This window comes from Calonectris borealis, chromosome 25, assembly GCF_964195595.1.
Source record: "Calonectris borealis chromosome 25, bCalBor7.hap1.2, whole genome shotgun sequence".
NCBI lineage: Eukaryota > Metazoa > Chordata > Aves > Procellariiformes > Procellariidae > Calonectris > Calonectris borealis.
Window position 1 is genome coordinate 4425466 of NC_134336.1, and position 20985 is coordinate 4446450.

Below are 20985 nucleotides of genomic sequence, written 5' to 3' on the forward strand. Positions count from 1 at the left end.
GGCTCTCCAAACACCATAGAAAGGTGGATGTGTTTTTTATCCACGTTTTGTAGGGAAGGCGGGGGGGCACTGCAGGCGGTGATGAGCAGTGACTCATCGCACATCTCAAACTTGGAATCCGGATTTCCCAGAGCAGTTTCCTGCTTTAAGCAGCAATCTGAATTGTGTCACTGAGTTTATCCTCACCACCTCTTCTTGTGGTGATGCTGTGTAGCATTGTGTGTACAGTGAAAAAGCTGGACACTCCTGGAGGGAAAAAAATATCTTTCCGAGGCTCAGGAGAGTTGGACACTCGGTGCCAGGTATTTTTCAATAGATGTTTGGTGTTCAGGTGCTTCTTGGTGCCTTGAGGATTCCCTTGCTAGACACGAGCACGCAGGGACTGCTCCTCTCACCTTGCGAGGAGCAAGCAGTACCTTACCATCACTTTTAAGATCTGTTTGCATCCAAAATTTATCGGGGAAAAATGCACAGGGAAGGGTGCAGCTGGCAGGGAACGGATCATCCCTGACCACCCCTGCTACCCACAGGAGCCGCGTGTGGCATCCGTCATCTTTGTCCCTTAATAAACCCGCCACACGCCGGGATATCTGCCTCGTGGATGCCTGCGGCTGGGGGTACCACCCCCGCCGCACCCCCTCGGCTTCCCCCGGGACCCGCCGGGCCGAGCCCCCTCCCGCCCAGCCCCGCAGCTCGGCGGGCGGAGCCGCGCCGCCCCCCCCCCGCCCCGCTCCGCCCCGCCGCTCCCGGCCCGGCCCGGGGAGCCGGTGCCCAGCGCGGGCCGCCGCTCCGAGCCCAGCCGCGCCCGCCGAGCCCCGCGGGGCAGCCCGCCGGCAGCATGCCGCTCGCCCAGCTGGCCGAGCCCTGGCCCAACATGGAGCTGGTGCATCTGGACACGGAGGTGAGCGGGGCACCGGCCCTTCCCGGCTGCCGGGGGCGGGGGGGGGGGTCTCCGCCGAACAAAGGACCGCCCGGCCCGGCCTCCCCCCGCCCGGCGGGACCCTCCCCCGTGCGGTTCCCCGGGGGGTGGTTTGGCGGCCCGGGGGGGTCTCGCAGCCGGGCGGAGCTGTGCGCTGCCGGGAGCTGCCGCCGGCCGCGCCGGGGCTCGGTGTGTGCACGGCGGGGAGCGCCGGGGGCTGCTGCCGGGGCGCCGGGGGCTGCCTGGCTCCGCTGCTGCCCTTGCAGGCTTTGATTATTCGGGAAGCGTGAGCAGCGTGCTCCTAAACCTCCTCCCAGACATAGAGGAAAACAGTCCCCGCTGAAGGCCCAGGGAATAAATGTCTCGGATTTTGGGTCTTTCTCCTCCAGGCTTCCTCGCTATCCGCCTCCCCAGCCCCAGCTGCTCTCGCAGGCCTGTGTTTTAAACTCCGATCGCAGTCCTGTGTCACTTTACTGGATGTCTGCTCTTCCCTCCTGCTTTGCTCTTTTCCCTCTAATTAAGACCTCCAAGCCAGATGTGCAGGACGGTGTACAGCAGCTGTCCACATCTGCAGGCTTGCATCACAGCCATTTCAGAATAAAAGGACAGCTTGTAGCAGTTCTCACCCGTCGCAGAGCAGCCAGCTGAGGCACTGTGCTCTGGCACTCTTTAGTTAAACATCTTCTGATCCAAATTGGAACTAGCAGCTCGCCTGGAGAAACCAGAGGGATGGTGGGGATTTTGTCCCAGGTGTTTACTCAGACCTTGGTGCTTTCCCGTCGTTTTGGCTGGATTAGATGCTGTCACGCTTCTCAATCATGCCTAGGGATGTCGCGATAGTTAATCGGTCAGATTTGCTCATTCCTATTTAAAAGTGCCTCTTAAGAGATCTCTGCTTTGAGTGGAGGCAGCGTTTCACCGCTGCTGCAATGACAGCAGGGAGGTCTGCTGGCGATTGGAGGTGAGGTTGCCTAATTTTCATCTGCCAGACATGGCACGGCTTCTCCTAGAGACCCCCCGTGCGGGTGGGGTGCTGTGCGGGGGGTCTGCCTGTGCTGCGGGTGCCAAACAGCTGGCACGAAGGTGCGGTGGGCTGAGAGCATCTGCTCTGAAGCATCGCTTGAGTCATGAGGATGGGTTTGTGCTCGAAGGTGGGAGAGGAGGGGAGTCCTGCGGTGACTCGATGGCAATTCCTGAAACCACCAGGGTTAGGTTATTGCTGGGAGACAGGGCTTTTTATTTGTGGTTTCTCTCTTTCTAACTAGGAAGGTAGCCTGAAAAGCCAGACAACGCAACTAGACTTGTAATGGGAGGAAACTAATACCAGTGCCCAGGGCGGTGAATGCTGTGGGCGAGATTCGTTTACTACTTAATCCCAGGTCTCCCAGGTGCCAGGCAGGCGCTGTGTCAGCATCACGGGATCTCTTCTGAGCGGAAATGGCCGGGGGGGTCCGGTGTATTTGTCAGCCCGAGTCAGCTGTGAAGATCATGGCAGCAGCAAGGACTGTTTTCCCCATTGCATTAGTAACGGGTGTGTTAATTGTAAACTGAAACTGGAGGGCCTGCCTCTGGTTTCTGAGCTATCCCCTTCCCCCATCTCACCTTGGCCAGAGCTCTAGGTCAGGGTCAGGAGCTGCTTGCAGGTGGTATTTCTGACAATCAGCCTTTTTACAAGTGATCACAAGTGGGACATTAGTAACTTAGCTCCCTTTGTTTAGAGGTGAGTAGGTGCATGCACTTGACTCCAGTGAGGAAAATAATATGGATGTTCTTCATCTCTAAACCTGGCTGCCATCGCCTGGGCAGCATATTTGCAAACAGTGGAGAGGGACTAGGGCTCGGGGGGAGTTTTGCACCTTGAGAGGTTAAATTTGCCAAGGGTAGGGGCCCAAGGAGAAAGTTTTCACCACTCCTGGGCAAGGTGGCACCACTGAGAAACCGAGGAGACTTTTCTGGAACGCCAGTTACGTAAATTGCCCTGGGATCGCTGCCATCCAGGTTAGAAACCGGCTTCCTCCAACCTTTGCTTTCTGAGTCATGGAGCAGAGGTGCTGTCACCGCGCTGGGGAGCATCAGTCATATTGTTATGGGATTTGGGGTTTTTTCCACTGCGCTCCGGGAGCGTTGGCCGTCTGCTGCTGGGGACAGGTCATGGCTGTCCCCACGGTGCCCCTTGTCCCAGCTTGTCCCGGCCCACCAGAGTTCAGCCTGGAGCCATGCCGGGGGAACGCATGGGAGTGGGTGGCGGTGGGAGCTTGAACTGATCCACTGCAGGAGACAAGTCCCTCTGTCCTGGGGACTGAGCTAGTTTCATAATACTTTTTCCTCTTCCCCCCCCCCCCTCCCCGTTCTCTCTGCTGCTTATATTATTCAGAATATTGCTTATGTAGTAGAAAAATCTGGCTGGGGCAGAGTACAAGCGATAGATAGTGGAGCTGAATGACTTCATCACCATAGCGATGGATTCTGTCATCGGGGCTACGCTTTTCTTTAAACTCTTGTCTTGTTACACAAACATACAGCAACACAACTGACGTGGGATTACACCAAACCCAACCACTTCAAGCTAATTATTTTTGCCTGTATATGTGTATCATCCTTTATTGAGCAGGAGCTATTCATGAATAACTATCTTTTTCAAGCATCTTAGCTGAACAATGCATAAAACGATGATCAAAAGATAGGGGAGGAAGCCGAGCAACTTTCGTCTCTGATATGCCTTGTGCACAGACTCCTTGGTCTGTTTGGGCTACGTGAGTTCTTTTGGAGATCTTTATTTTTGCAGAATCATTTCCTTTCTCTGAACTACAATAGGCAAGATCCATAAATTCCACTTGCCTTGTTCTTGTGTCAAACTAGCAGAAGCTCTGGGGTGAAGGGTTCCTTCCCCCACTCCTTCCTGCTTGAATGCTTCACGGTTCATCCGAGTTGGGTGAAAGAGCATCTTTGGGTACCTGGTGCCCTTGTTGTGTTGCATATGGACATCTCAAAAGTGACTAGTCAAAACCGAGAGGTCCAGAAATAGCAGCAGGCTGCGTTTCTAAGCAGAGCTGTTGATAATCCGGGATGACTTGTGCTGATGGTGCTAACTATAGAGCGCAACCCTTGATGGCAGCAGGAGTGGGCACAGTCTCGCACGGTCCTGCCGGGGTGAGACTCGTCCTGGTTTCAGATCAGAGCAGCACTGTCCTGTTCTGTAAATTGCTCCCGGTGCTGCAGATTATGTGGCATTAAAGGGATTTAAAATGCAAGATGTCCTAAGATAAATATTTCCCAAGTTCAGCCAGGCTGGCGGTTGCGTAACCGAATGCACTTGTGTTCCAGTATACTGGAATAGCAGAAGCATGCTATTAAGAAAACTTATTAGAGCAGCATGTGTGCAGAAGGGCTTTTGCGTTACCTCTCGGGCAGTGTTAGCTGTTGCTCGCCCGGAGGTGCCCTCGCTGCCCGGCTGCCACTCCATATGCCCATCAGATTAGCTCTATAATCCCCGTTTCCACTCACCCCAGAACAGTGCTGGCTGGAGAGCTGCAGAGACAGGCTGCTGGCCCCCGGTGAGGCTCATGCCACTGCCTTCTTGGTAGCCCAAGTCCTGCCCTGCCACCATCTGCATCAGCTCCTTTCTGCCCTGGGCACCCAAGGGAAGGAGCTGTGCCTCCCTCCTGCAGCAGGTATTGCCTGGTTGCTGCCTGCGGGGAGATCTTCGGGGCTGCTTTTGGAGTAGGACATTCAGGAGGCTCCTCTCCAACCCCGAGAACAATGTGCTGTAAGGGGGTATCTGGCACGGAGGCAAACACACATGCACTCGCTAACACGCTGTGTGTGGTATGCAGGGGGAGTGCAGGAATAAAAAGACAAATGTCAAACCGAGAAACCCACAAACTATTTCAGCTCTATTTACGACACGGTGAACGGCCGTATTTTATGTCGGGAGGTGATGAGTCTGTAGCTGTGAGTGTGTTTCCTTCTTGGATGCTTACAAATGGCTCTTGAATTCCATATGAGGGAATAAAGACTGGTTTTGCTCTGGGGTAGAAGGAAAACACTTGGCTCTAAATACTGCAATTCTGTCCTTACGCATCTGCCTTATGTCAGCTTGAGAAAGCGACTGTTTCCATCAGGGGCTTCACTCCTCTCATACCATGGACCTACGTGCCCAGGAAACCTCCCTGGCATGGACACTGTTCTTTTTCTTTCCACATCCCTTCCATCCCCAGGTAGGATGGATTTCTGTCAACAGCGGTGTGTAGGACAAGCGTTCCTTGGGGTAGGGAGCTGATGAAACGCAGCACTCAAAAGGTCTGGCAGGTCCGGAGGTAGCACCCGGTGTCTCCTAGCTTATCCTTGAATCCAAAGGTTGGACAGACCCTGCGCTCGCTCCCCATGTGCTGGTTTTCCCAGGGGAATAAAAGACCTTGTCCCACGCATCAACTCACCCCTCTCCTGACACGTGCCTTATAGATCTGTTCTCCGGACCATGAGCCAGGCACTGCTTCCCTCTGTCCGACACGGAAATTCTACTTCTTAAGCTGGTTTAGACATAAACAGCCTTCCCCAAGCTATGGTTTTGATTAGCAGCGAGTTACGAATTGTTGATCAGTGACAGCTGAGCCAATAAACATAAGTGTATTTCCAAGTCTGGTTATCTTGAGTGCAGTGTCTCCCCCCTCTTTGTAGAGGCTATACACAAACACAAAATCTTACTTCACTTCTTAGCTATTCTTTGTGCTAATGGCACCGAGAGCTCCGTGTAAACAGCAGGGCAACGTTCCTCTGGATGAACTTGGCTTGCAATGTGAACTGTTGCTTTTTTCAGTCATAGGCTGAAAGTACTTAGGAACTTAAGCCCAGTTTAAGTGACTGGTGGAGCTCAGAGTGGATGCATATAAATGCAAATATTGCAGGGCCAGCGTCGGAAAAAGAGGCAGGTGGTCTTCTCCCCAGCTGATGCGGTGGTACTGCACGCTCTGGTAGGACAAAGCTGTTCTGTGAGGTGCTGCAGGCAGCACAGGTTGGGCTGAGGTGGGAGTGGAGAGACCTAAATATGAAGATATATGGAGACTCTGGACTATTGTCTGTGGATTTGAAGTATCTGAAAACTAAACTTGTGCTTAAATTCAGCTCTTTAGCCTTACACCATTTATTGTGAACTAGCTGCAAGCAGGTAGGCAAGCGGTTTAAAACCAGCAGTGATGACCTCCTATGGGAAGCAGAAGAGTGTGAACCTGGATGCATCCATTGCATGTTGTAGAAAGCAAGTGCAGCATTAGAGGGAGGTTTTCTCAGCAGCTCCAAGGCTCTCTCAAGATCAACCACTGCAAGTTTTGCTTTGTATTTAAAGGAAGTTAAATTTGGCCCAAGGGGGAGAAGGGGATAGCGTAGTCCTAAGACAGGTGTCAGGTTGAGGTCCCCTTGCTTCTCCAGGGAAGAAGCTAGCTTTGTTTCTGTTAGATTCCTGAAAGGCTCTAAAACCCAGGGATTCAACTAAGAATCTGGGGCTGAAATACAATTGCATTGCAACTCTTCTCTTGGACCATAACATCTGAAGAGGAGTGAATAAATTTGCCTTGTTCTTTCAAAGAAAGAGAGGAATTCTATGATTTTTGGAGCCTGAGACTGTAGTGCAAATACAGATGTCAAAGCAAAATCTCCTTGCCCTTGTTTTTCTCCACAGTCTGCAGAAAACCTTTTGTACGTGCTTATCCTGCTCTGAGTATCTACGTCTAATTAAATCCCACCCGCTTTTGCTCCTGCTGGCTTCTCCAGGCACGGTGCTCTGCTGAACCTGATACGTCTCTGGTTCAGCGCTCAGTGTGACCGGCTGATGCCACTCCAGGCGGTTCAGGTCACCTGCTGTGACTTTGTACAGAGCTCCAGCAGCAGAAGCTGGACTTGCAGGCCAGAGGTGGCCTGGAGCCAAGCAGGTGGTGCGGATTTCCTGCAGCGGTATCAGCTGCGATAGGGTTATAAATAACTGATAAATGTTCATATGAAAGCCAACGTCATGGCAAAATGGCTGTAAACTGCGCTCTAGTACTGCTTTACCGTCTTCACCTGATCTCCCCTGCTCGCTTCTTCCAGTAGTCCCAGAGAAAGGGTGGAGGGGGTAGCCACAACGTGGGTGCGGGAGGGTGGGATGGTGCGGCTGCACGGCTGTGTCTCTAGAGCAGTTTCCGCAGCACGTGCTGCCGAGGGTGGGGTTCCTGTACCCACCACCCCGGGGATCCACGCCTGAGGAATGCAGGGCTGCCGTTCACCCCACAAGTGATGGTCAGTATATAAGCAGCCCTAATTTCAGCTGGGAGGAGTGTGGAGAGTCTTTGAACAAGAGCCTTTTTTTTAAACAAGTTTTTTTTTCTTGGCAGATAGTGACCCCTTGTTCAACCACCTTGTACCATGTCTGAAAGCGGCATCCTCCCCTGTTTGTCCTGCAGGAAAGGCTCTCAAAGCCAACAGCCATTGTAAGGGGGTGTAAGGAGCGGTCCCATGCCTGGCGTGTGCTAATGGCAGGTTCTCTTCCTTTGCAGAATGGGCAGGCTGCTCCAGAAGAAGGTGGGAATCCTCCAACCCAGGTAAAAATGCTCTGGGGTTACGTCCTTAAGTCATCCCTCTGAGCTGCATGTGGGGTGTGAGCTGACTTGGGGAATGGGTTGGGGACAGCTATTTTTAAATCCGGTAAGCTGCTGCTTTGTAATCTGGATGAGTGCATGTGGGAGCGTAAGGGACTGGAGTAGGGGAAGAGGAACGATAAACCCTCTTTCTTCCTTCCTTTGGTCATCTAAACATATCTGGAAAGCTTCCCAAAGGGCTACCTCAGTCCAGCACACAGGAGATGGACTGGAGGCCATAGCGGAGGGCTAGAAGCGAGAATCACTGGGGTTTTTTCAGTGCCGTGTTTACACCCTTCTCTATGTTGTGATCTTGCCAGATGGGATGAGAAATACAAGAGTATTTGATGGTTTTGGCACAGCTGCCCTTGCTGAGTGCCTGGTATCTGTTTATTCTCTTGCTTTGGTGGGGCTGGGAGAAGCTCCGCTTCTGTCAAGTTGCCCTCTGCGTCCCTGTTAACATCAGCAGGGAATGGTAGAGGGAACTGAGCTGCTGCCTTCCATGTTTTAGGAAGGGTCTTAATCTTCTAGACCTTCTTCAGCCACCTAAAGCTCTTCCTGCTCCACACGTGAGCAGCATGATGCTGAAGGACTTGATTTCTCTGATGTGAGCCCTCTCCAAGTACGAGACCGAGGACTGATGTTGTTAGCATGGGTATTTCCTAATTGTGCTCATAATTCTCTGTCCTGCAAGACACCGTGCAGGGTAGAAGAGCCATATCAGTGCCTTGAAATCATAAGCCTTCCAGGATTTCCTTTTCTGATACGTACATGCTATAACCGTGAAGAATGACACTACATGTTTGATTTGGCTGGGGAGACCTTGCTGAACAGGTTGTCAAGAGTTTGTCCTGTGCCTTACCCTCAGTGAGTGCCCTGTAGCAGTTTCTCTCTCTGAATCATTGTCCGTGCTAAAGGCCATGGAGGCTTATTGTATCGTTTTCCCAGTTGGTTACCGTCGTATTTTTAGTAGAAGAAATTTAAACCTAAAACCAATTGTCTACTTTTCAGCCAGTTCTTTTCCAGGAACTTATGCTGGACTTCTAGCATTGCCATTGCATCTCAACTACCTGTTCTGCCTTTCTGTCCCAGTTGCTGGACTGGCATTTTTCCAGTGGCCTGCAAGAAATCTGGCGTGGGTCAGATGAACTCAGGTCAATGAGAGTGTGCACTTCCCTCCCGTGAGAATGGTCGTTTTATGGTTCTTCACTGTGCCTGCGTCTCTGGCATGGGGAAAAAAAAAAAAATCTGTCTCTTCTGGTTGGATTCCAGCTGGGCTTCTGGGACTTGAGACTTTGCCTCTTTCATCTTCAAACACTTGGCTAAACTGCCCTCCCGTAAAAGCCGCTGAAGGATGTTGCTTTAAAAATAATTGAAGATTTTTTTCTTTGGAGGACATGACTGGGACAAACCCTGGCTGATTCCATCTGTAGATGCAGCCCCACAGAAAAATCATGCGATAGAGGCCAAAAAGCACTTGGGGTTCTCTTTGCTGCTCTGTGTCTGTCCCTCTGTGGGACAGGGACGTGAAGTCCCCATTGCAGCTGGGGAGCTGGAGCAGAGCAGCAGGCAAGTTGTCCAACATCCCACAGCAGGGAAACCACAAGGGCCCTGTGCTACGTGCAGGTGTCCTGCTTTCCACTTTTCTGAGGCACCGTGGCTAAAACGCCTGTGAGCGGTGTCTGACAATCCCATTTTCGGTAACTTTTGAACACGTGAAGCCTTGCTACGTGCTCCTGAAATAACCTCGGTCGCGTTTTCCAAGTTTGTACAAGGTACGTTTCTTACCAGCGCAGACAAATGAAATCCCTCCTGTAAACACATCCCTTCAACTTCAGGGCAAACTCTGGCACTCTGAACCAGCTGTGATGCTGCAGATGGGGGAGGCAGGCAGCGCACTGAATATCTACGTATTTTTCTGTTCATTTTGGGGGTGGATGTCAGCAGCAGCTTCTGGCACTGGCTCTACCTACAGCAAGGTCTAAGGAAGGAGAAGTAAGCAGCAGTAAACATCTGAGGTTGGCTATTCTCAAGCTGAAGGTTGCTCAGGATCCCTCCTGTGCCCTTCTGTTCTAGCTGTGTGTGGAGAACTGTAAGGGGAAGAGGCACCTTTATTCTAGGTTTGTACTTGCTATTCTTTTGCGGCTAATTCTGTCATCTATTCTAAAAATAGCCTGAAGCAGCGACAGTGGCGATTGCTCAACACCCACGCAGAAGTGCCATCCCTCCCCCTGTCCCCGTAAGTAGGATGCTGCCAGAAGTACAATCCTTATTTGCCTGGGCAATAACCAAAGACACTTTGCAAAGGAGGAGTCCAAGAGGTCCTCAAAAGAGTTGGGAACTTCGCAGCTGGTAGCGCGAGACTGGTGCAGTCTAATGCCTCCGTCATCACCTCACCTGCTGTTGGTGCACGTTAGGGCATGAAACACGACGAAATGGTCACTGGAGAGGTAGCGAGGGAATGTTTTGGGCCAGGCTGGCTGTGATCTGGGACTTTCTAGCTGCTTTTGTAGCTCCAACTCAGCTTCCTACCGAGGACAGCTGGCGCGTTTCACAACTTCTTGCGGCTTTTATTCCTGTGTGGATTCCCACCTTTCAAGAACAGTTGTGGTACACAAGTCCCTGCAAGCATTGTACCTCGGTGTGTTTATCTGAGTATCTTGGAAACGCCTGCAAGATCCTACAGGTTGGGCAGAGAGCTGTCTGGAGCGTCTGCCTCCCTTTGCATGGTCACAGGGAAAGGAGCCTGGGTCTGCAGTCAGGGCCATCCCAACAGCATTCCAACTCTGTGGCCATAAGGAATTCCAAGCCAAACACTCTCCTGACAGCGAGCACAATCCTAGATTGCTCATGCCCAAATCCTTGCTTATCTGGATGTTCCCAGCGCGTCCCTACTGTAAGAGTTTGCAATCTGCCAGGCAATCCTGGCCACATCCCTAAAACCAAATTGCTAATCCAACGCTGTATCGAACAGGAGCCTTTGGCAAAGATAGGTACAAGGATGGCTTTTTTGTTTTCCTCTCCTCTTCGGTGGTGGTGTTTGACCCTGTTTAAATTTGATGTTGGCTTTAGGATAGCAGTTGGTGCACGGTTCCAGTGCAATGTCTGCAGGACGCTGAACAGAAGAGTTGCTCTTTCACGTTCGTATTGGTGGTAGAGGAGCAGGACTGCTGCTTATGGAGCAGCACTGCTATCCTGATATCCTCTGCCTTTCAGGACTTGCTTTCTTCCTGTTCTGCCTGTTTCCTTTGACACAGCCTGGGCTGACACCAAGAGAAGCATCTCCTGCGACAGCCTTGGGTTAATCTCAGCTGCGTCTCTGCGCTGGTCAGGAGCAGAACGGGCGATCTCTTGCCTCGCTCTCAAAAGCTGCTCTGCCCCAGGGGCTAATTGGCAGCGCTGTGCATTGGTCTCTAGGTACTGAACCTCATTCTCTCCTACGTTCTTTAGGTTTTAATTGCCAGGTAGGCTGAAGATTGGTCCTTGTTCAGCTGGGGAACGGCAACAGAGGGCTTGAATTCAGTGGAAAAATGGAACCTCTCATAATTGGGGTTTTACAGCCTGCTCTAGAGCCAGCTTGGCTGAGGGGTGAGCTTGTGCTCCCTGAAGGTGCCAAGTGTGAGGAATTATGCATGAAAGTACAACACCCAATTAGTGAAATCACTTCATAATGAAGAGCAGAGGAGTGGATTTGCAGTGCTGAGTGTGCCCACTCTCTCTCTGGAGGTAACGCTGGTGCAGGCTAGGAGTGCTGATCAGCTTGTTCTTGGGTGATAATCACAGTGTGCAATGAAAACTGGGGAACTGAATAAGTAACCTCTTCCAGCTCTGCTTTGCACCATAAAAGAGACCTTTGAGACCGGAGCGAGGGCTTGCTCTCCTGTGCACGCCAGGCACGATGTGCCCCACCTGCTTAGGCTGGGACTTGCTGTTAGGCAGCAAACCGTAGTGGGATGCAGTAAAGGGGAAAACACGGCTCTTTCCCAGATCTGTATAGCTCCTGCTGATTTATCCTCGTGTCCTGACCAAGTAAAGCTTGCAGAAGGATCTGCCCCCACAGCATCTTCAGCAAGGGAAGCTCAAGGCAGGAACTCTGGACATGGACACTTCTGGCCAGAGAAATACCTGCATCGCCAGCGTTAACATTAGTTTGTGTTGTTATGGGTGAAACACCCTGTTATAACGCTTTAGTGATGACAAAGTGCAGTTGTAGTCACACCTCTGAATTGTAATTCTTGGGGATGCGTTGGAGGAAGGAGGGTTGTAGCCATCTACCTGTGATAGCTGGGAGACGTAAGGCTGCGCTGTGCCAGTCCTCTGTGTGGTTCAATAGCAGTAGGCTGCTGTTAGAAATAAGGTTGGTTCTTATTTTTGCTAAACTCCTTATGTACCTGCTGCGGTACTCGAGTCCAACTCTTCACTCCCGCCTGCAAACTGGATGTAGCTGGAGAAGCTTTCCTGCAGGCTGGATTTCACTGCTGGTGAGGAATCCCGCCCTGACCTCTAGAAACAAACTGGGAATTTTTCATGCTCCTCCAGTGGGATCTAAGAGGGGAAGGCTTTGTGCTGCTCCACCATGGCATACTGCATTAATGCTTGCTCATAACTCTGCTTTCCAACAGTACATCTCTCTCCTTCACCCAGACGTTGGACTGCGCGTCTTGCTGTAGACTTTGCTGACTGGCAGAACATCCATGGACAGTTGTCCTGTCTTCTCTTGAACTGCATCATGAAGTGGGTGGTCAGAGGGGAAACTTGAAACACCTTCTCTTCCTAGTGGGGGAGGAAGAAGGAGTCATCCGAGACCTGCTGGCCACCAAAGGGCAAGTCCCGTGTGCCCATCTAGTGTCCAGGTGATGGAGGGCTCTCGTTGCGGAGGCTGCATGCTGCCCGCATTGCACATGAACTCCAGCTCCAGGTTGAGTGAAACCTTGTTGACAGAAGACGTGTCCAGTGGTGTGATCCTCGTCACTACCAGACACCACTCTAATCGCAGCCTCTTAACGTGAAGGGTTTTAAAACAAATAAGTGAAATGCTCTGCTTTGAAACAGGCCTGGTGTGTTTGCACAGCTGGTGCTGTTTTCTCCAAGAATTGGAAAGCTATCGAACGTGGGAAGAGACAGGTACCTCAGCAAATCCCTTTTCTGCCCACTGCCCCTCTTCTGTTGCTTCCAGCCGCTCGGCCAAGAGCGCTCCGGCCGGTTTGGTCCCCCAGGGCTGGGCAGCCCCTGGATGACCTGGTGGGAGCAGAGCACCTCGAGCACGGCACGGTGCTGCCTGGAGATCTGCCTTCCCCTCCGCACCGCAGGGACTGGGCTGCAGCTATTGCCGCTCTCTTAACGCTCGGCTTTTTCAGCCTGTCAGTGGTAAAGCGCTTAGTTTAAACTGGCTGCTCCGTCTTGTCAGTTGAAGTAATCAAGTGGGTTTGTTTTTAATGTAATGCCTGACAGCTGCCTGGCTTGCTCCTGCCAGAGCGTTTGCTCTTCATCCTTGGCAAGGCTGGGCTATGGTTAATAGCAAGCTTCTGAGCTCTTAAAAAAAAAACAAACCCAAATAAATGCCTGTTTGAGGAGCAGAGTCTCTGATGAGCTGCAGACTCTAATGAATAATTGAAGAGGGGTCAGTTTACAGGACTTGCACACGAGGAATGCAGCGCTGGCCAGCAGCGCTCAAGCAGCCCTCACACATGGCGCGCCGACCCATCGAAACTGCTCCGGTTTCTTCCATTTCCACCCCCCTCGTGGGATAATAGAAACTGCCTCAAGCTTTGTCTCCCGAAAGCCTCTTTTATTTAAAAAAAAAAAAAAAATCTTTTCCTGTGTGCTGTACCTGGAGGAAACCTGTGTCATCCACCTCCCCATCAGAGATAAAGGAGTTCTTAAGCCTGCAGCAAAGCGAGGGATCCTCCTGCCAGGCTCCTCCCGGCTCTCTGAGCTGGGGGGGCAGGGGGCACGGGATCGACGAAGTCAAGCTTTTTGTGGACCCAGGAGGAAGCGTGAGCAAGGCCAGAGCTCTGCCGGCGCTTCCCCGGAGGGATGGAGGAGTTGTGGGCTCCTCTCTCTGGCTGAGGGAAAGGCAGATGGAGACCGGCCGCAGGGGGTGGGGTGGTGGCAGCTCCCTCTGTGCCAGGGACAGCAGCACCAAAGAGGACCCTGAAGAGCTCAAACCGAAGAACTTATTCACATTTGATTTTTGAAGGGCTTGGGTCTCTGGAGCATGGCGCTCCAGCAACTGGGAGCTTTGAGTCCCCTTGGCTGGGTTTGTTGGGGGGTCACCGGCTCCACGGCTGGCTCAGATACCGATCCGGGACTCTCCCTGCACACGCAAGCAGTCTCTCTGAAGCTCCTGCAGCTTTACAAGTCTCAGCTTTATTTGGAAGCCAAAGCCTAGGTTTGACATGAGCAGTAAATTCCTTCCATAGCTCCAGGTGAAGCTGCGATGACTTTTTCCCCCTGGTGCTCCCTGCCAGGGGCTGCCACAGGGCTGGGGGAGGCTGGGGACCATCCGGGGAGGATAGTCCCAGCTATGCTCTAAGGACTCCTGCCTTGCCCGGAGCTCTTCTCCTTCACCCTTAGGAAAAGCCTCTCGCTGTGTGCCTGGGGCTGCCTCCGCGGCGAGGGAGGCAGAGGCATTGCCTCCCAGAAACTCCAGCTGATCTCGTTGCAACGATGCTCTGAGGCAGAAAGGGTTTCCCAACTGCAGCGTGAAATCCAGGTCATTCCCTTGCCAGTCCTGGAGTGCGCAGCCGGGAAACGTCACTCCTTCGGATACTGAAAATGAGGGTCTTTATCCCACATTTGTACTTGAAACCTCGGTCTCGGCCAAGCTTCTGGCGTGGCTCTGGGAATACCCAAGAGACTGCAAACACAATCTTTCTCTGCCCCCGTAAGCACTCTGAGACCTGGTGGTATTGGTTTCCTCGCCGTCAGAGAGGTGTATTTAACCGGGCTCGGGCTGGCCTGGTTACAGCCCGCTGGCTGCATCAGTATTTTTTACAAGCGTTAAATGAAAAAATTGTGCTTTGCTATGGCAGGCGCTCATCCTGTACACTCTCGCTCGGGTGCTGGTAACACAAGCTCAGGGTGTGTTTTGGACGTGTTTTTTTTTTAAACGCTGATAAAGTGTTAAAATGTGATGATCACTTTTCTCGCAACGTATCTCACACGTGTATCCTTCCCGGAGGGCAGGAGAGAGCTGGGTTATTCCACATACCGAAACCTGGTAGGTACCAAGCAAAGGCTTTACCAAGTCCTGAGACCACTTTTCATGTGTCTTGCAACAAGAAAACTCCCGGCAGCATGTGTGCTGTGGGAGGAGTATGGAATTCCTGCGTTCCTGCGATAGAGAATAGTTTCCACATCCCACGATAACTCCAGGGGCAGCAAACAAGTCTTGGTTCTCGCTGTGAAACCAGCCTTATGTTTTATAATTCAGTTAGAAAGAGTTTTCATCTTCTGTACTGCAAGTAGCAGAACTGCAGTGTGCTTAGATGGAGGATAGTGCTTTAATGCTGGTTCCTAAGAGTAATGTTCTTCATTTCGAAAAGCCTGGGATGGGGTCTTCTGGTTTTACCACCATCAAAGCACAAGTTGATCTGAATTTGCTGAGAGCGGATCTTTCCTCCTTGCTGGGAAATGTGTGTAGGGCTGCAGGAAGGGGAGGCGGTGTCCTTTGCACTTTCCAAATGGAGACTAATTTGTTCTGTAGAAGCTGCATAACTAAGTAGTTCCTTATCTCCTGGCAGTTAAAGGTGTTTTCCTCTCCGGCATCTCATTTCACTGGGTGCAAAGTCCTGCCAGCTGCGAGTGCTTCTCTCGCAGCTCCGCGGCAGGCTGCAGTGGCACGGGAGAGCTATCGGAAAGTCTCAGTGGGATTTGGGAAGATGTTTTGCCTGAGCTTGTATCTTGAGCCCAAACTGCTCATTGTCAGCTGATCCTGGCCAGCTGCGGCTTGTAGTGCCTGGAAAGGGTGGAGAGATTTTATTTAATTTTTTTTTTTTAAAAAAAAAACTTTCAGGATCTGGTGCCAAAATGCCCGTGGAGAGAGCCAGGAGCAGGGAGGAGACCGGGGAGGGCAAGGGGGATGCCTGTGCCTGAGGCTCCCTGCTCTCTCCATCCCACAAGGGACCCGAGCTCTCTGGCATAAAGCAGGTATTTTGGTGCTCCCTGGTCAAATGAGTCGGGTAACAACAGATCAAAAAGGACGTTGTGAAGCAGAAGGGCTTGCCTTGCCATGGGAGCTCTGCTGCGTGAGGCCACCTTCTGCCTCCTCCCTTCTTGAACCTCAGGCTTTGCATGAGGAAACTTCTTATCCCTTTATCCGTTCCTAGATCCCCCCTGTTTTAGGGATGCTGAATCTTCCCACAGAGGTGTTTATGAAATGGGTGTTTATGAAATGGGTCCTTGCTGCTCTCACCCTCCTGTTTCAGAACAGAAACACGTTTTGGACATTGAAGATGCTCCGAGTGCCACCTGCTGGAGTGTGCTCGAGGGGGAGCGGTGGCCGGGCAGCCAGCCTGGCAGGGTCCCCTGGGACCCTCAGCCTCTTTGGGGTGACACAGCCTGTCCCCTGGCTGCAGACACCGGTACTTGTCACCGCTGTCCCACTGTGCTCCGTTACTGCGGTCCTCCTCGTTGCCAGAGCATGTTGGTGCCTATTTGTGGCCTCCAGGATTTCAGTGTTTCCTCGCTGTGACAGCTCCATCCACCTCCACGGAAGGTGATGTGAGTCACTTTCTTGCATACGAGAGAAGTGAACTTGCTGGTGAGAGAAGGGGCCCGTGAAAAAGGCTGGAACTGCTCCATCGAAACACCGAACAGGGTATAACTGTGCTGTCTTGATCTCAGTTTTCCCTTTTTAGGGATTTGCTTGTAACCCCCATTGTGGGGAGCCAAGGTCACTGCTCGGAGTGGCAGCAAAGTCCTTCCCAAGGGTGACCAAATTAGTTTTGCACTGAGCGTTTGGCTGCCTCTCCGAGTGGAGAGGAATCCACCCCAAGGAAGACAGCGGAGTGCTTCTAGGATGCTCGGAGTCTAAGGCTTTTGTTTTAAGCCATACGGAGGGGGGTTCCTGGCGTTAGCCGTGCCACAATGGAGGTGGTTGCTCAGTTCTCCCAGCTGCCTTGGTCCCGTAAGAGTTTGTGCATGAAGGGAGCAATGCACAGGATTTCCAGACGCCAGCATTACCAACAGCCTCGCTGTGCAGAGGTCTGACTGTGTGTCCTGGGTTTCTTCTCTTCTCCCTCCCCCGTTTTCGGTTTGTTTTGTTTTTCAGAAGACCAATAAAACAGTCCTCGGAGATGGTGTAGGGTGAAACGTGCCTCTTTTCCACCGCAGCGCTGTTCCCTCTCAGCAATCCCTTCCTGCAAACCTCTAGCAGGAAAGCTCCTGCCAGGAATCCGCCCCCGTCCTTATCCACTTATCGGGAAGTTCCAGTTGCCGAAGTCTCCGGTACTCCTTAGCTGCGTTTGTAGAAGGGACTTCGTCCAAGACTTCCATCTTCAAAGCCGCCCCCCGGGCTCTGGCTGCCTCCCGAGGCTTTTGTCTGTCAAAACAGCAATTGCCCTTGTTCAGCGTGAGTTTAGTTTAAAGGACTAACAAAGCTGTCTCTTTCCCTGCAGATCCTCTTGGATTGCTCTAAGAATCTCTCTCTTCTTTTAAGCTTTGTCCATGACCCCAAGCATTTATGCTCCTCCTGCAAAAGCTGTTGCTGATTCTCTGATGTCTCATAGGGGCATGGGCTCACCTCTTCCTTCCATCTGCCGCCTGCTTTTATAAAAACCCCAGGACTGAATTCTTCTGCAGCTTTTCCTGCTCCAAGTGTGATTGGAAGTGGCTGAGGAGTTCAAATGAGAGGTCTCATGTCTTTTCTCCCCGACCTTTTGCAGATGTGGGCATGCACGTACTAAGCAAAAGTAACCCTGTCTCATAAAATGCAACGAAACGCTGCTCAGACCTTTGCTTTGAGCAGGCAGCCCTGCGGTGCTGCTGGATCGGTGATGTTCGGGGTGATGCTGGAGTGGGAAAACCGGAGCCCACAAGGTTTCACACCCGGTTTTCAGCTGTGGGGCCGAGGGAGCTGGCATGGCTCAGGGAGCGTGGGCTGGGATTAAACCTGTTGGAACACATGCGGGAGAACAGGACAGAGTCTCCTCTTGGGCAGAGAGGTTTTTAAAACTGCTTGAGGTTTCAAATTATTATTTTTTTCTTTAATTGCGTGTGTGGTATGTGTAAGCACGAGAGAGATGGCTTCGGTGTTTAATCTTTGAATACAACCTTGATACTGCAATGCCCGCTTAATTAGATAGAGTGAAACTCTTGAATTCTCTCATGTGTTTTTTTTAACTTCAGCAATTGAATGAAATCGGTACGATCTCACAAAATGTTCTGCTTGGCTGGATTTCTGTTTTCAACTTCTCTTCTAAGCTGTAGCGAGTGGCAGGCCAGGAAACTTCTCCTTTTCTGATAAACACGGAGTAGCAGCACCTGCTTACCCTGACCTAGCTCTTGCTCTCCTCTCCCGGCAAAGCCCCGGGAGCAGCGGTGGGCTGACGCGGTGACCCTGTCACGTGCGGGATGTGACATTTCTCAGGTCCAGGGTGACATTTCTCAGGTCCCCCAGCAGTGGCAGACTTCTCGAGAGGCGTCACTCGGAGGGCAGGTTTCCTGTGGGGGTAGTTAGCATCGCCCGCCTTGCTTTCCTGGAAGTCGGTGGATGGCAACAAAGCGAGTCACAATCTGCAGCTGCTGATACGACCGTCTCGTTGCTGTGGGCAGCACTTCCTCTCGTGTCAAAAAATGGCTCTGCCTCGAGGCACAGCTCCCTTCTCTCCATCCCATCTCTCTAAACGGGTCCGGCCCCTCCTCCGCGCGGGCTGGTGGGTGCGTTGCAGGTACCGCAAACTGAAGCCCTTCGCTTTGCAAGAGCGTCTCTGCTCAGGGAAGAGCAGTGCTGCTCAGAGACAAGTGTCCCACAGGATTTCTTAGGCTGGGGCCAAGTCTGGGGGCTCCCAGGAGCACTGAGGGTGATCCACCAAAGAAGTGCAGACAAAAGTACGTGGTTCTGGCCAATTCTTTGGTTGCAAATGAGACCAACTGTCAGCCTTGCCCAAATAAGGCCTTTGCAGGAGGGGAGGCATTGGCTGGGGAGGTTTCTTTGCTTTGTTTGTTCCCCTTTTTGAGAACCACCACTTTTAAAAAAAGTTCCAGACAGAGCAGCCTTTGCCTCTCTGCTCTGTACAACAGCAAAAAGCAGACTTGCTTCCTCTGCAAAGCTGCAGCATCTCTTGCTTCCCATTTATTTCAAGCTCCCTCCAGAGCGGGAGTTGCTGCTCTGCACGGAGGTTATTGCTCTGGAATAGATTGCATAAAATAACTTAATGCAAAAGTTCAGGAGTGTGAAGTTCCCACTCCTGAGGCTGGCACCCGGGAGCAGTCTGCGCCGGAGGGGTCTGCATGCCGTAGACGTTGTCTTCATCCAGTGCTTCCTGGCCAGTAGCTGAAACCTCTGCTGAGGCATCCCTTTGGTCTGGCATGGGGGCACCAGTCCCGCTTCTGAAGCATACTGGTGTGACAGCAGCTGGCTCTCTTCAGGCCATCACCCTCCTGTTTATGAAACCCCGATCCTTCCCTCCCCGATGCTGTTCCCAGTGCTCGGTGGGATGTAACTGGATCCTGGCAGGAGGCAAAGGCTGTCCCTGGTTATTCTGATTTAAATCTATAGGGCTAGCAAGTTTTATGGAGCTGTTGGTGGGACTTGCCGGAGCTTAGCCCTACGGTCTTGTCTGCTGACACAGAATTGGATTACAGCATCTTTAAACCGTGCACCATTTGTATCTGGCACCACTGGATTTGGGGATCATCCTTCCTCGGACTCATGTGCCAATGACAGCAGGTTCACGCAGTTTACAGCCGGGTCTTGGCACTTTGGTACCAGCGTCTGGCCCACTGCCGCTCAGACAGCATCATCTCGCTTCTCCCGGGACCTGGGGGTATAGGAACAGAAAGAACAGAATTGGCAAACCCACTTCTGTCATCACCTTTTTCCTCTTCAAAAATAGGACTTAATTCTGCCCTAAGAGTGGGGATGCGTAAGGTCATTTGGAAGTGGGATGGAGGAAGGCTCTTGCCTCGGCTCAGCCTGCGTGGCTCTTGCCCTTAGACCCACAACTGCCTGTTAGCATGCAGCTGCCTGCACCGCAGTTTCCTTTGGTTTATGCTTCTTGCCTTAGATTTATCGCCTTATATTGGGATTGTTACCTGTTTGTTTGGTTCTGGTCCCTTCTCTTGGCAGCAGAGAGAGCAAAGCAACGGAGGGTTGCACTCTTGCAGCAGCCTTTCCCTCCATGGCTGTTAACTGCATCCGAAGTGAAGAGCTGATGGGTTCTGCTTCTGACCAAGCCGGGTTTATGGTCTCTAGGTTTAGCAGAGGGGCTTCAGGATGGCTTGCGAAAAGCCTCAGGAATTCAGAGCGCTGTTTCTAGTGGAGAAAAGGGGCAGGTAGGCTGAGCGAGGCCCCTGGCAAGGCAGGATGGGGTGAGGATGCAATTCTTGGTGCCCATATTAACACACAGGTCAGAAAACTGATCAGAAGAGAGACCAGACCACGAACCAGGGTACTGCATCGTCCTGTCTCACACTGAAGCATGCCTGCCTTCTGCAGCTGCTTTAATTCCTTGCATGAGCTGTAGCTGCTCAAATGTAAGCTCCAGCTTCTGTGTTTTTCTGCTGCAGAATTGTTTTGAGATCCCTTGTGCCTCCTGCCAGTGGGGAGGGAGTGATCCCCACTGGGAAACAGGCTATAGGAGTGGGAAAGAGCTATGGGATGCTCCATGTAGACACACCTGCAGCCTGGCAGCAGTTTGAATGCAGTCCAGGGCAAAAGTTGCATGGATCTGGAAAGAAGGTCAGCAGGAATGGTGACTTTTTTAAGGTACAGAGCGGGGACAGCTAAAGGGATTCTGTAAAACAGCAAAGGACCTTGCAGTGATACTGGTGAAACAGCTGGGTAACTGTTGAAACCTAGGGCATCTGTTTTGCATGCACGAAATGCAGATGGCCTCTTGATGGGAACTGGGAGTAAGCACGTGGCTCACTCTTCTCCTCGCAAACGTAGAAATTGGGAGAGAATTGATTCGGAGCCATAGGGCTGAAGCCCTTCTTCTCTCTCCCCTCCAGTCCCTGTGTCTGTGCTGCCTGATTTGGCCAATTCCCACCTCCTTCCCGCTCTGGCTGTATTAAGGCACCCCTGGATGTATAAGAGCAGGGTGCCGAGCAGTGGCAGGGTGCAGGAGCTGACCCCTGAGCAAGCGGGCAGCATTGTGCAACCTTCCCGTAAGATGTCAGCGTGCAAACCTCACGTGGGGCCTCGCAGCAGCGTCCCAAAGACCTGACACAGCCGATGACCAAGCGGTGACTGAGACGGGGCAGGGACAAACCAGGGAAGGGTGCAGACGCTGC

The 20985-nt window shown here is 52.1% G+C and overlaps 1 protein-coding gene across 1 annotated transcript in view; it reads left to right on the forward strand.

Moving 5' to 3' along the window:
• The first annotated feature begins 838 nt into the window (after positions 1–838).
• Positions 839–20985, forward strand: part of RPS6KA1 (ribosomal protein S6 kinase A1) — a 41319-nt gene continuing 21172 nt past the window's right edge. The window contains exons 1-2 of the mRNA XM_075173509.1: positions 839–901; positions 7447–7491. Of these exons, the coding sequence (XP_075029610.1) occupies positions 839–901; positions 7447–7491 (108 nt within the window). The remainder of the gene's footprint in view (positions 902–7446; positions 7492–20985) is intronic.